Source organism: Carcharodon carcharias, chromosome 16 (assembly GCF_017639515.1).
Source record: "Carcharodon carcharias isolate sCarCar2 chromosome 16, sCarCar2.pri, whole genome shotgun sequence".
Lineage (NCBI taxonomy): Eukaryota > Metazoa > Chordata > Chondrichthyes > Lamniformes > Lamnidae > Carcharodon > Carcharodon carcharias.
The window spans coordinates 21,739,170-21,755,111 of record NC_054482.1 but is presented as its reverse complement, the minus strand read 5'-3'; the positions used below and the strand labels follow the sequence as shown (position 1 = coordinate 21,755,111).

The following is a 15,942-nucleotide window of genomic DNA, read 5'->3' as shown; positions in this document are numbered from 1 at the left end:
ACTATCGGCATTCCGTAGGGATCGCTCCCTCCGGGACACCCTGGTCCACTCCTCCATCACCCCCTACTCCTCAACCCCCTCCTATGGCACCACCCCATGCCCACGCAAAAGATTCAACACCTGCCCCTTCACTTCCTCTCTCCTCACCGTCCAAGGACCCAAACACTCCTTTCAAGTGAAGCAGCATTTCACTTGCATTTCCCCCAACTTAGTCTACTGCATTCGTTGCTCCCAATGTGGTCTCCTCTACATTGGAGAGACCAAACGTAAACTGGGCGACCGCTTTGCAGAACACCTGCGGTCTGTCCGCAAGAATGACCCAAACCTCCCTGTCGCTTGCCATTTTAACACTCCACCCTGCTCTCTTGCCCACATGTCTGTCCTTGGCTTGCTGCATTGTTCCAGTGAAGACCAACGCAAACTGGAGGAACTGAATATTGAATTCAACAACTTTAGGTCGTGAGCTCCCTCCCCCATCCCCACCCCCTTTCTGTTTCCCCCTTCCTTTTTTTTTCCCAATAAATTATAAAGATTTTCCTTTTCCCACCTATTTCCATTATTTAAAAAAAAATAAAAAACACCCCCACTAGAGCTATACCTAGAGTGCCCTACCATCCATTCTTAATTAGCACATTCGTTTAGATAATATCACCAACTTTAACTTTAACACCCATGTGTTCTTTTGTACTATTGTTGTTGACATCTTTTGATGATCTGCTTCTATCACTGCTTGTTTGTCCCTACAACCACACCCCCCCCTCCACCTCTCTCTCTCTCTCTCTCTCTCTCCGCCTCCCACACACACACCTTAAACCAGCTTGTATTTCAACTCTTTCTTGGACTCGAACTCAAGTTCTGTCGAAGGGTCATGAGGACTCGAAACGTCAACTCTTTTCTTCTCTGCCGATGCTGCCAGACCTGCTGAGTTTTTCCAGGTAATTCTGTTTTTGTTTTTGTTTTGGAATTAGATAGAATCTACAGGGCATCAACAGGCCACTTAGCACCTCCAGTCCATGAAAATTTTTATGCTCCCGTCTTTGCTTGCCTAATTCTATCAATGTAACCTTCTATATGCTTCTCCTTCACATACTTTTTAAAAAGCAGCTTTAAGGTGATTAGCGAGTTAGAGAAGCAGAAAGGTTTAGGGAGGGAATTCCAGAGCTTAGGGCTTTTACAAATCAAAGCATGATCACCAATTCATGGGAACACAAATAAACTTATAACACAGAGAAAGGCCTTTCTGCCCATCCTGTATGTACTTGCTTCAAGTAGACTTATCAGGTCTAATCCTATTTTCCAGCTCTTAATCTTTGTCCTGTAGGTTACAGCATTTCAGTTGCATACTCAAACATTTTTAAAATGCAATAAATGATGGAGCAATTAAAATGGGGGTTGCAGTGTTGGTGCTCAGGACGCTAGAAACATTCTGCATTGGTGTTCACCAACACTGCTGAACGTTTTAATTACCCAAGTTCTATTTCCAGCCCATCAAAATTGTTTTTCTCCAATGTATTAGACTCTTTTCTGTATATTTACATCCTTCTCAATTGTTTCTTTAACGTATATTATTTTATGGTCACTTTGCTTAGATAGTCCTCTACTTTTGCTTCCCTTATTTGTTCCTCACTATTTGATCCAGTAGTGAAGTCTCCCTTGAGGGAGTGCAGCATAGGTTTACTAGAACGATACCTGTGGTCAGGTTGCTGCGGTGATAACTGGGACCAAACGGTGACAGGACTGGGAAAAAAGGTAATCAAGTGGGGCAGCTGGCATTCCCACCTGCATTTCTGCCCTCGATCATTTTCATGAGGGCAAGGGAGAGAGTGGGCCCCAGAATCCACCCATTGAGAGCCCGTCCCAGGTGAGTTTTGTTTAATTTTCATGGATACAACTGGACTAGCAGCTGGAGGCATGAAACATGGACTGGAGGCAGGAAGAGTTTGAAAGGTAAGTAAAACTGTTTTTGCTTCCTTTACTGTTCATCGTTAAATGCTGTAACATCACTTGTATTCAGTTGAGTGAGTCAAGACAATGCCACAATTGGAAGATAACTACCCCTTGAACAATGTGTTTGCCAAATTGTTACTTCTGCCAACTGGTAAGCTGTCAAATAAAAGATCAACATTATAAATGTGGAAAAGCCTTCAGTTGAGTTAAAAAAAAGTTTGTGCAATGGATTAAAAAGGTGGAGTACATTTCACACTATTGGGGGGGGCAGCTTAGAATGATAAACAAGTTTATGTTTAATCTTTTCCCATTCCTTTTATGTATTCAGTCTAGATATCTGTTGAGATAACAGTTATAAAACTTATTTGTTTACTCAGGGAGTTTTATGGGCTCTTGGTTGCAATCCAATGGCTTAATTGTTTTAACGGTGCTTAACATTGTTTACACAATTGGTTTGAAGAGTAGTTTTGGGGCTATTTAATGGCTTCCAACTGCTATAATAGGAGTTGTAAGTTCTGTTCATAAAGTGGATAATGGGTGAAGGAGGGGTTGAGGGGATTAAGGTGAAGGGGTGAGGGGGATGAGAGTGTGAAGGGGATGAGGGGGTAGGGAATTTTAAAGTGGTCCGAAGGTATATGGATGCATAGTAAGCACCAGGTTGCATTTTTTTTTGGAATGGAGGTGGGCTTTTTAACCTGTCTGTTCTGGCCCATCTCCACTCCTGCCTTGGTCCTGTCTCCAAGGCACTTGGGGCCTGGATCCCGAGAAGATCCTGCCTACGAGCAGTTTTGAAACAAAGGTAGGATTGCGACAATGATTTAGTCCCATCTCCCACTTGAACACCGGCCCCTGAATTCCAAGCATAAATTATGAGGACAGATTGCACTAATTATTGTATCCCCTGGAATTTAGAAGATGGCTGGGGAGTGTAGGACTTGGGGGGGGGTGGGGGGGAGGTGGGGGGGAGCATAATCTAAAAATTAGAGTCTCTGACCTTTCAAGAGTGAAGTTAGGAAATGCTTCTACATATAAAGGATACAACAAGTTTGGAATTCTCTTCTGCAGGTGGCAGTTTGATGCTAGATGAATTGTAAATTTTAAATCTGAGATTGATTTTGTTTTGTTATCCAAAGGCATTAAAGGATATGGAGTAAAGGCGAATAAAGTTAAATCACAAATCACAAATCAGAAAAATGGTCTCATTGAATTGTGGCAGAAGAGGTTTGAGGGGCTAAATGACCTACTCCAGTTCTTATGTTCCTAATTATTGATTTTGCTGTCTGTAAAATGTAATTTAAAATGAAGGATAATCAATGCGCTTTACTTTCTGGTTTGCTGTCCGTGAGAATATTTCAATGTGATTAGCTGTTTACCCTGCTCGATGGCATCACTGTTGCCAGATGCCTGGGGATCACTTTGACTTGCCACCAGATACAAACTATCAGCGGGAAAGAGGAAACTGACATCACAGAGATTGCTAGATTTCTGCGGATACCTTTCTTTGAGGTCTTAGAGACACTGAGATGGTATTTCCCGTCTTGAGGGAAACTGGATCTAGGGGGTGCAGTTTTAGAATAAGGGGCCTCCCATTTAAGACAGGGTTGAGAAAGAATTTCTTCTCTCAAGGGGTCGTTAATCTTTGGAATTCTCTACCCCAGGGAGCTGTGGAGACTGGGTCACTGAAATATGCAAGAGTTGGACAGATTTTCATTGGGTGGGTTGGTGGAGGGGGTGGTGTTGGTGAGGGAGAGGGTGGTGGGTGTGCATGTAAGACAGTGGATTTGAGGCCACAATCAGAGTCATAATGATCTTATTGAATGGCACAATAGGCTCAAAGGGCCAAATGGTTTTTTATGCTTCTTATGCTCTTATTATGTTAACAGTGAGCATCATCACTTTGCTGTTGAATTTAATCTGAGCCAACTATCAGCTATGGACAGGGATTACATAGAATGCACAAAAAATACGGACAGTAGTTTCCCAGGATCTAATGGATTCTTGAAACTGAGAACCAGTTAAACAAAACGTGTCAGGTAAACACACCTTTAGCCTTGACGTCATCCACAAGTGGACAAGGTACTTTAACAGTAACTGCGCTAGGTCTGGAGCGTCTTCCAGTGTTATCCACTGCCCACAAGGTAAACCTGAGTAAAACACAACAATTCTCAAAGTTAGCTTTTGTGCTGTTAAATAATACAGTTACCTTATTAATCTTTGAAATGAAGCATGCTCTGGCATCTGTGAAGTGCGGTTAGTGCAGTATTTTCTAGTTAGACTAAAACCAGCTGTGACTTCAGCTGGAGTTCAATTCAGATCAGAAATAGCATTGGCAAACTTGTGAATAGGAGACCAGTGTGATCTATATAGCCACATGGGCAGAACGAGTAGCCCACAATCTGCACTTGTAAGAATAAGCAGAGAATCAGAGAGCAGTCAGATCAAAATGTGACAGCTACTGGCTCATTCTCAACTTCCCTTGATTCCACACACACCAACCTTTCTTGGCACAACAACCTGCATTTATATGGTGCCTTTGATGCGGCAGAGTGCCTCACGGGAACAATTATCAAACAAAATTAAGACAGGTGCAACTTAAAGGAGGAGAGAGGTAGAATGACCAAAAGTTTTAGGAAAGGAATTTCAGAGCTTAGGGCAGCTGAAGGTACGGCCAGCAATGGTAGAGCGATGAAAATGAGGGATGCGCAAGTGAGCGAGATGGAGGAGCACAGCGATCTTGCAAGGCTAAAGGAGGTTATGGAGATAAGGAGGAGTGAGGCTGCAGGAGGGATTTGAACAGAAGCATAGGCACCCAGAACTTGTTTGCTACCAGCTCTGCTCCAGGTTGCCACAAGGGCTATCAGCAATAATCAGTCAGATTGCATTAAGTAGCTGGGAGGAGCAGTCATTTTGTTTTTCATTCACTACCACTCCATTTTTGAGCCCAACAGAGCACTGTAGATGCAAAAATCACCAGCATCTTCATCAAGTCTGTCTCTATGTTTCTATAATGATTAATGGCACCATCTACAAGTATGGCAGCATTTCTCGCAAAACCACTGGATCCAAGCTTTTGCTCCCTCCAGTCTTGCCTATGAACATCCACCCTTCATAAACTTGTGCTCATATAAAATTCTGCTGTCCATATCCAACATTGCACAAAGCCTCATTTGCTATCCTTGTGCTCATTGACCTAGAGTGGCTCCCAGTCCATCAATGCTTCAGTTTTAAAAGTCTTACGTTAATTTTCCTCTGTGGCCTCACCACCGCTTCCCCAAATGTGTAATCTCCTTTAGCTCTACAACCCTCTGAGAAATATATATCCTTCCAGCTCTTGGAGATGGTCTCTTGTGCATCTCTCATTTCCTGACCCTACCACTGCCGGTTATGTCTCCAGCAGTTTAGTTCCGAAGTTTTAGAACTCCCTCCATAACTCTCTTGGCCTCCTTCACCATCCCCCCCACGACCCTCCCTCACTCCCCCCTCCCCCGCTCTCTCTCTCCCCCTTAAAGATGCTGTTAAAAAACTCACTCTTTTGGCCAAGTGTTTGGTCTTGTTCTTTGCTTTGGTGCCAATTATTGCCCAATTATGCTCCTGCAAAGCTCCTGGGGATGCTTTACTACATTAAAGGTACTATGTAAATGCAAATTGCTATTGTTATTGTTGCTGTCATCTCTGCAAGGCTGGCGATATTTATTTTTTTAAGGCTACTGGCATAACTATTGTACATTGATATTTTCCAAGAAATGTATCCAGGTTTGTGAGCCAGCTAGATATAAAATGACTATCCATCAAATCCTTAATGACCTAATCCAACCAAATGCCTTTCTCTAGAACAATCCAGCATTTTTACACTTCACTGTCCTTTACTTGAGACATAAAAGTGAAGTGCCATATCATAGAAGATGAAAGTGGAGTATTAAATTACTTTTCAATATGTTTATAATCTTGATGGTCTTCATCAGTCTGGAAATGTTAACAATACAAGAAGTGCAGGATTACATTGTGGCCAAAACTTCACGCTACCCTGTTGGTGCATTTTTAGGCAGAGGGAGCGTGAAATTGAAGGAACGGGATTCCCTCTGGGTTCCCACCTGCTCCGGCCATGCAGTGATTTTACCCTGGGGTGGGCAAGCCCTTGGACAGGAAGCCCACCCTTGTCCCAACTGAGGCCCTTAAGTGGCCAATTATTGGCCATTTAAGGGCCGTTTCCCACCCAGCCTCAAAATTGAGGCTAGCGGAAGGATAGACCTTGTGTGGTGGAAGCCTGAAAATCAACAGACTTAGATTTCGGGCAGGAAGGTGGGGTGCGCCTCCATCAGAAGGCCCCTTCTGAAGTCGAGTGCCCCCCCCCCCCCTTTAAGATCAGGTGGCCTCTGGACCTTCTGCCACCCGCAGCCATTTCCCCAAGACCCTGATCACCTCCTTTGTGCCCACCACCCCTCCAAGGCCTTCCCTACCTTACCTGCCCTGGGACCCCTTGAACCTAGCTTGGCCTACAGTGCATGGTCTTACACCAGGATTTTCTGGCTCTGCCATGGCAAGACCCATCATGCGGAATGTAGTGGACCAGCCAAAGGTTCATTGACATTCGGTGGGACCGGACAACCCTGGCGGGAAGATCCCGCCTTTAGTCCCAGACATCCTCATGTACTTCCTCTTCAGTCCACTGCAGCTCTTGGCGCTGCAGGGACTGGTGTGGCCGGCAGCTCTGTAAGGCGGGACTTCCTCCCGAGTGAGGGGCGGAAACCCCACCTGTGGCTACTTAACGCTCATTTGAGCGTGAAATGGCTGCGGGCACTCAGAGTCGGAGGGGCCTGTGTTCCTCACTGATTCTTGGATGGCGGGAAGTGAGACCCACCATCTGAAAAATTCAGGCCACGTGTGTGAGATTTGCAAGAAGCAAATAATTGAATAAACAGCTCTCCTCCACCACCCACTCCAACCCACCCTCATAAAAATGATCCACTTGGAGCATACAGTGACAAATCTGTGTCATTGTTAAACACAAGGGCAGTTTTTTTTCATGGAGTAAGATTTTAGTTCTGGGTGCCATGAAATTCTGCAAGGAGGCCTAGTTCACACTTTTGACTCCACTCTCTCTACCACTGTTGTTAAAGATAATAGCACCAACATAGCAAATGTGTTAAGCCCACCTATACTCTGTGAGACACATCAATGTTTGGGACCCTGCCTTTCCACAAACGCTTGCTTAACATATAGACTGTTTATGCTGCACTTTTGAACACTTGCCAAGTTGGATCATATTTTAATTCTGGTCTCAAATTAAATGGTTTAGGTAAAGTCTACAACGTATATATGGTACATGCTGGAGTAAGAGAAGAGAGAGAGAGAGACTTAGAGCGGGAGAAACTGAGAAGGATTCAACCTTTTCTCTAAACAAATTGCATTAAAATTAATTAGAATGATATCTAAAACTAAGTAGATAACAATTTCAGAACCTAATCTATTATTTATTCAAGAATGTTAGCTTTTTCACATTCTTTATTATGAATAATAATCTATAACAGCTGTGTGCTGAGTAAATGTGCAATGGTGTCTTGCTATGAATGTTGCTTAGTTTACCATGAGCACACAGGAATACCCTGAAAATAGAAATCCCAACATTGTTCAATTCTCTTTAACATGGTGACTTCTGCTGCTCTCAATGGCACTTTCTAGTAACTGACCCAAAAAGCCTTCAGGTGCAAGCCTAGTGCACCAATATCTGAGCCAGTGCTCATGCAAATTGCACTTGCAGACAGAAGAGACCGCATAGTGACCAGGAGCAGGTCTTCCCCTCCTATTCCGAGAGGCACTCAGACCAGTGGTAGCATCCTAATTCTGTTCTTGCTGAATGAGATTAACTCAGCACTCCTGTGGATTGAACCTGGGATACTCATGGTCTCTGAGGCTCAGTAACACACCACAGCATGCACTTACAATCTCAGGGAGGCTTATTCAATTATTTCTTTTTTATGAATAATATTGAGAAGGGCTCACAATTCCCTCATTGTGTCAAAATTACCTTTGAATTGTGGTGCTTCTGGTTTGCACTATACCCCAATTGCAGCTAGGGAGCAGCTCAATGGCTACCTCCCAGGATCTGAAAAGTGATGAATAATCAAGTCTGAAAGATCACACTCTGATGCCAACTTTATAAAGAGGAGGGTCAAAACCTCTTTTGCCTCAAGACAACATCAAAAATGCCGAAGACCCCAATCTCACTATATTGCTTTAACCTGGTCCAGGCTGGTGTGGTTCATATGGTTTTACGAATTAAATACTTGCACATGTTTGCAGTTAGGGAGACCTAGCTTTGTGTTTTGCATCCAAGAGACAGCAAGCTATATCGCCCAGAAAACATCTGCAGGCACCATGACCATCAGCAAATTTGGCATAAAACCCATATTCAAAACATTACCCACTTGCGCACAGCCACCTTCTATCTTTGTCTTCTCCATCTGCTGCAAATTATTCTGAATATAATACGAAACCTATGACCTCTCATATTTTAGAAAGGATTAACTCTCTCAAAGCTGGCTGATGAATAATGCAATTCATTCAGGTAGTCTTTGCAACAGAGAAAGCAACTTAACCGTGCTCCTCCCAACATCTCTGCTCTGCTGTTTAGCTTCACGTGTCTGCCCTTGCAGTGTTCCACTTCCAACACAAGCTGTGCACCTCCTACAAAGACTTCTCCTCCCTTCCTGCAAGGTCAGCTTTGAAATCCTCCGAGGATCTATCCTAGGCATCCTCCTCCTTGTCATCTACATGCTGCATCATCTGCAGACACAGCATTAGTTTGCACATGTATGCTGATGATACCTGGCTGTACTTCAACATCGCTCCTTTCAACTGCACCTCTGCTGGCTATCCAACATTTGTCTTGGGTACAATGGCTGGTTGGTACAAATCCCACCATGGCAAGTTGTGAAAGTACTCATTCTGCATCTGCAACTGTGAAATTGAGTTCAACAAATCTGGTAAATTATAGAATAGCATCAGAAGCGGGCCATAAAAGTTGTTGGATTATTGTACAACTTTAATGGATTCAGTAACATCTTTCATGTTAAGTATGCACCACCTCATAACTCATCTGACCGACAGTCACTTGTAGAAGACTAGTTCTGTCCTAACTGTTATCGCAACATCCTGGACCATGACATTTGCCTTCCCGATGCTGATGGTCAAACCAAATTCTTTACAGTACGAGAGAGTCTGCCTTTTTGCCGCCCAAGATGTTCCTTGGGATGGAATGGTAGTGGGGCTTTGTTAGCGTAGAGCAACTCCCTGAAGAGGACTCGGTGCAGCTTTGTCTTGGATATCAGGTGGGCAAGGCTATGCAGCTTTCCATCAGTTCTGGTGTGTATGTAGACGCCCTCTGTAGATTAACTGAAGAGAAGAATATGCTGAAGAGTCTTGGTGCCAGAACAGATCTGACCCCACTGCAGATCTCAAAGGGTTCAGATGTTGCCCCATTATGGCTGACCTTACCCATGACAGGTAAGGTCAGTATTGACAATATGATGCTGGAAGTTGTTGATAGCTTCACATATCTAGGCTCCACAATCACCAGTAATCTGTCACTTGATGCTGAAATCAATATATGTATTGCAAAAACTGCAGCTGTTATGCCCAAACTGAGTGAGAGAGTGTGAATCAAAAGCAACGTGACGAAAAACACCAAACTGCAAGTCTACCAAACCTGTGTCTTCAGTGGTCCTAAACAGTGGTTGCGAACTGGACAAGATCTGTTAGGCAGGAGCGAGAGCTCAACAGTTTCCACCTTCATTGTCTCAGATGTATCCTCAGCATCTCTTGGCAGGACAAGGTCACCAACTCAGATGGGTTGTGCTAATTCCATCTCCTTATACTTTTTGCTAAGCCAACGATACCTGAGCTGGAGAGGCCACATTCATTGGATGCATGATGACTGTACACCAAAAGAACTTCTGTATGGTGAACAGGCTACTGTGTTCTGACTCATTGGGCTGCTATACCTTTGCTACAAGGACACCTGCAAGTGAGGTATGAAGATGGCAGATATTGACACTGACAACTGGGAGACAGTCACTGGCAGCCATGACCTCTGGAGACTTAATGTTTGGAGAGACAGCTCAGCAACCAGGAAGAGGGTCCAGAGAAAATAGAGGCCAATGAATTGTGTACCTTCTCAGCTCACTGTCATCTTCTGCAGCCAATGTGGCGGAGGCTCATGCCAGAGTGGGGTTCCTGAGCCATGCCAGGCAATGCTTAACACAAAGTTGACCATCAAAGTGCAAACCATCCTCTTTTGAAACGAAGGCTGCTACACCAGTTTTGTCTTTATTTATCAAGCCTTACACAGGGAGACAGTGGTGTAGTAGTAATGTCAGTGGACTAGTAACCAAAGGCCTGGACTAATTCTCTGGAAACATGGGTTCAAATCCCATCATGGTAACTGCTCGAGCTTAAATTCAGTTACTATAAATCTAGTCTCAGTAATGGTGACCATGAAGCCATCATTGATTGTTGCACAAATCTTTCTGGTTCCCTAATGCCCTTTAGGGAAGGAAATGTGCTGGTCTGGCAACATGTGACTCCAGGCTCTCTGAAATGGCCTAGCAAGCCACTCAGCTCAAGACCAATTAGGAATGGACATGCCCATAAAAACTGTGCTTTTAAATGTAATTATTTGTTTGGTTATTGTTTTTCTCTCTTTTAAGCCAAGTTCACCAGAACTATTCATTATCTCTTAGCCATGAGGACAACCCATCAATAGACCACTATCAATGCCGTTCAACAGCCACTTATTTTTTAAAAATTGCATAAGACTCTGATGCCCCATCCTTAGATTTTACCACTGGCCATAAACTTCTCAAACATCTCCGAGATCCAGAACTCACAACACGTATGATTGTGGATATGAACCCAAATTCTATTGCTCCTCTGTAAACCTTGCTCTGTTGCTGGAATTCCCATCTCTGACTTATGGGTTTCTTGCTAGGGATTACCACTGACCATCAAATCTCTGGCTACAAGTGCAGGGCAGATGCTGGTCACTGATAAGATTTTATAGTTCCTGAACCCCTCAAAGCCCCTCCACTTTCCACAAGGCTCAAGTTGGGAATATGCTGGAATACCCACCATTTTCCTGGATGAGAGCAGACACAACATCCAAGAAACCCAACACCAACTAGGGTGGAGCAGTCTATTTGATTAGGTTCCTGCTACTAAACATAATATCCATCCTTCTACTGCTGGTTCAGCGTGGCTTCAGCACATGCTACCTACAGGATACAATGGATACAACTCACTTATTTTACGTCACATCAAGTTAACTTCAACATGTCCTCCCAAATCTGTGACTCTGACACCAAGACAACCAAAAGTAGCAGCTTCATTGGAACACCATCATTTCAAATTTCACCATCATGTTACACACCATTCTGACTTGGATGTCATCAGGTCAATATCCTAGAACTCATTGACTAATGCCACTGTGGGGAGCACCGTCACCTCATGAACTGCAGCAGTTCAATAAGAAGGCCCACCACTACCTTGGCAGGACAACAAAAGATCGGCAATAAACACAGTCTTGCCAGGGTCAGCCAAGTGTCACGAAAAGTAGAAAGCTCCTGGCTCAGCCAGTTGGTGGACAAACATCCGTATCCTCGTTCAAATATTAGGACCTTCATTCCTCTACAAAATAAAACTGATTTCACCATCTTTGATTTTTTTCTGTGAAGGACTTTGATACTTCTGCCCACTTGACAACAGTGACTGCACTTCAAAGTAATCCCTGAGTTACAAAATGTTTTTGAATGCCCACACATGAGAAGGTGCTGTCTGAATGTTAGTACTTCCTTCATCATTGTAGTCACTGCACAAAACCATCTTCCATTCAATGTATTCAATTAATTGGTTCCTGAGAAATTCCAGATCTGGAGAAAGTGAAGATCTATAGGTCAGGATAGTTCAGCATTATACAGTATGGGTGGTCCTGGATAGCTATACCATTATATATTGAAGAAAGGCTCGCATTTATATAGCACTTTTCATGACCTCAGTTCATTCCAATGTGCTTTACGGCAATTACTTCTGAAATGCAGTCATTGTTGTAATGTAGGAAGTGGAGGAACATAGGCTTAAATATATCAGGATAACTATACTGGTACAAAGAAGTATAACCAGGTCTGGATATATCAGGATAACTATGCTGGTACAACGGGGTCTGGATATATCTGGATAACTATACTGGTACAGAGAAACATAACCAGGTCTGGGTATATCAGGATAACTATACTGGTACTGAGAAATATAACCAGGTCTGGATATATCTGGATAACTATACTGGTACAGAGAAACATAACCAGGTCTGGGTATATCAGAATAACTATACTGGTACTGAGAAATATAACCAGGTCTGGATATATCTGGATAACTATACTGGTACAGAGAAACATAACCAGGTCTGGATATATCTGGATAACTATACTCGTATAGAGAAACATAACCAGGTCTGTATATATCAGGATAACTATACTGGTACAGAGAAATATAACCAGGTTTGAATATATCAGGATAACTATACTGGTACAGAAACATATAGCCAGGCTTGGGTATATCAGGATAACTATACTGGTACAGAGGAACATAATAAGGTTTGGACATATTAAGGTAAATTTACAATCATATCAGGGTTTAGCTTCAGCTCTAAGTAACATGATAATTATACTAGCAGTGAAGTTGCACAGAATAACCTATTACCCTGAAGCTTATTGGTGCCAACTGGTCACAACAATGTACCATCCTCAAGTTTTATGCAAGCCAGTTATCAACACTGAAGTGACCTACTGTTCCACCTCAACAGGCAACAAGTATTCAATTAGAATTCAGCATTACCAACCAGCCCAGCCAAGCAACAGCAGTTACCTTACAACTATCTACTCAGAGTCAACACTAAAATAAAAATAGAAAGTGCTGGAAATATTCAGCTGGTGTGGCCGCATCTGCGGAGAAAGGAACAGAGTTAACATTTGGAGAGAAATATGATTCCTGTTCAAAATGTCACTCTTCTTCTCTGCTTCTTCTTCAGCTTTTTATTTCAGATTTCCAGCATTCAGTTTTTTCCTTTTATTTCAGAGTCAACACTGATCTTGTTTATTTATTCATTCATGGGATATGGGTATTGCTGGCTAGGCCAACACTTATTGCCCACCCTTAATTGCCCTTGAGAAGGTGATGATGAGCCGCTTTCTTGAACCGCTGCAGTCCACGTGGTGTAGGTACACCAACTGTGCTGTTAGGGAGGGAGTTTGAGGATTTTGACTCAGCGACAGTGAAGGAACGGTGATATATTTCCAAGTCAGGATGGTGAGTGAGCTGGAGGGGAACTTCCAGCTGGTGTTCCTATCCATCTGCTGCCCTTGTCCATGGCCGTGGGTTTGGAAGGTGCTGTCAAATAAGTTTTGGTGAGTTGTTGCTGTGCATCTTTTAGATGGTACACACTGCTGCCACTGTTCGTTGATAGTGGAGAGAGTGAATATTGAAGGTGGTAGATGGGGTGCCAATCAAGTGGGCTGCTATGTCCTAGATAGTGTCGAGATTCTTGAGTATTGTTGGAGCTGCACTCATCCAGATAAGTGGAGAGTATTCCATCACACCCCTGACTTGAGCCTTATAGATGGTGGGCAGGCTTAGGGGAGTCAGTAGGTGAGTTACGCTCCACAGAATTCCCAGCCTCTGACTTGCTTTTGTAGCCACAATATTTATACGGCTGGTCCAGTTCAGTTTCTGGTCAATGGCAACAACCCCCCCCTACCCCCCCAGGATGTTGACAGTGGGGGATTCAGTGATGGTAATGCCATTGGATGTCAAGGGGAGATGGTGAGATTCTCTCTTGTTGGAGACAGTCATTGCCTGTCACTTGTGTGGCATGAATATTACTGATTGTAAAAAGAGAGATGAGGGCAAATGGAAATGTAGATATAGTTGAGCTCAGGATATTTTTTAACAGCTTTAATAAATATTTCAAATGTATTAACAGAATTAAATTAGTAAAGCAAAATTAATGATGGTATTGTACCTTTTAAATAAGCTTAATTTGAAAATAGAAATTGAGGTGACAGGACATCAGCCTAGATTTACATATTGCTGTAATTCTAACACCAGTGCCGATCCATTTATAACAATCAGGTTAATTCTCTGCTACATTCATCGATACAGGTAGAACAGCATCAAGGTTCGAAAGAGCAAAGGAGAACATGAAATAAAGCAAAAGTTCAGCTAATGCCCACCACCCTTTTCAACTAATGCTGAACTTGGGTTTTGAAATTCTCTGTGTTGTAGGAGGACAAGAAGATTGACACAGTTGTGATGTCCTATAGACCGACAGACTTTGTGACCAGCCTTCATTTCCAAACATAGTGGGGATGTGATGGGGAGGCATGACCACATTTGGAACTGACAAGAAATGAGGCAAGTTTAAATCACAAACAAAGCATGAGCAAAACTTAAAGATGCAGGAAAGGTTGTGGCATGTTAATAGTGATTGAAACCTATAAGTGAGGGAGGGTCAAAACCCCACAACTGTGAGGGAGGTACTTGGGAGATCAGCTGCTTCTCGATATGGCAGGGATATTTATGTCCAAGATGGATTTGGTCTCAGTAAGAATTGACCTGTTTAGGGGAAAATATAATTTACTTTGCCCTGGAGGAGTTAAAAACATGAGATAAAGACAAAAGTAAGTATAGTGAAATAATCATATTGAAATGTTTAGCTCAGTTGGATGGCTAGAACACTGATGTACTGTATTACTTTACAGTTAACCATATGACTCATTGTTTTGATATTAATCTTATTAATAAATTAAAGCAACAAGATGATTAGATCATCAATCATTAGCAACCATTTATAACAATTATTGATCCTACTGTCAAAATGAAGCCCTGGCAGAGATGAAATCAAACTCCTCAGCTGAGAGCAACACTATTCTCCATTGGGAATTAGAATCAGATCTACCCAAATTGCGGAATAAACTTCAAAGTTATCATGACCTTCAAAGTTGGTATCTTTCCAATCTTCATAAAACCATGTTTGATGAGATCATTTGCTGAAAATGTCCCAGACAATGTTACGTAAGTAAGATAAGACTGGCGTACAACATTTCTGCTCCAGCATGAAAGCATTTTACTAAATGGGTTAAAGACAGTTTTGCCATCAGGAGCCTTTGTTAAAGAGGAAGCCTCACCAACAGCGTCATTTTAAAAAAGAGGAAGTCAATTCATCAAGGTCACGACACAGTCATATTTAAACAGGGAATCTTGCTGCAAGAGCCCATTCAAACTTCTGCCAAAATGCCCGTTCACTAAAATTGACTCATACAATCTGAACCACTTTTTAAAGAAGAAACCTTCTTATCCTGGGAGGGGGGGGGAGGGGGGGGGGTGGTTGGGGGGGGGCCTCATTTGAACCTTGTTTTGGTCTCAGTGTACTAGTCCAGGATATATTAAGTCAAGACTGGAGTCCAGGATCATGCAGACTTTTGATTCACCATCATTCTTGTCTGCTGTGATTGTGCTGAATTTGAGAGAGCCCAATGGAGTGTTCACATCTATTCTGTGATGGGTCAGTCATGGCAAAAGAAAGATTTGCATTTTCTTTCTTTCATGGGACCTGGGTGTCTCCGGCAAGGCCAACACTTGTTGCCCTTATGCTTGCTAGGCCATTTCAGAGGGCAGTTAAGAGTCAACCACAATGCCATGGGTCTGGAGTCACACACAAGCCAGACTTCCTTCTCCAGGGGATGCTAGTGTTTTTACATCAATTGACCATTTACTGAGACTAGCTTTATATTCCAGAGTTATTAATTTAATTTAAATTCCACCAGCTGCTGTGGTGATAGTGGTATTTGAAATCACATCCCCAGAGTATTAGCCTGGGTCTCCGGACTGCTAATCCAGTGACATAACCACAACACCACCATTTCCCCCAAATTTATGCAGAGCCTTATC

The 15,942-nt window shown here is 42.9% G+C and overlaps 1 protein-coding gene across 1 annotated transcript in view; it reads right to left on the bottom strand.

The window, feature by feature from the left end:
• Positions 1-15,942, bottom strand: part of astn1 (astrotactin 1) — a 2,752,121-nt gene that overhangs the window by 26,033 nt on the left and 2,710,146 nt on the right. The window contains exon 23 of the mRNA XM_041207794.1: positions 3,991-4,091. Coding sequence (XP_041063728.1) covers positions 3,991-4,091 — 101 coding nt within the window. The remainder of the gene's footprint in view (positions 1-3,990; positions 4,092-15,942) is intronic.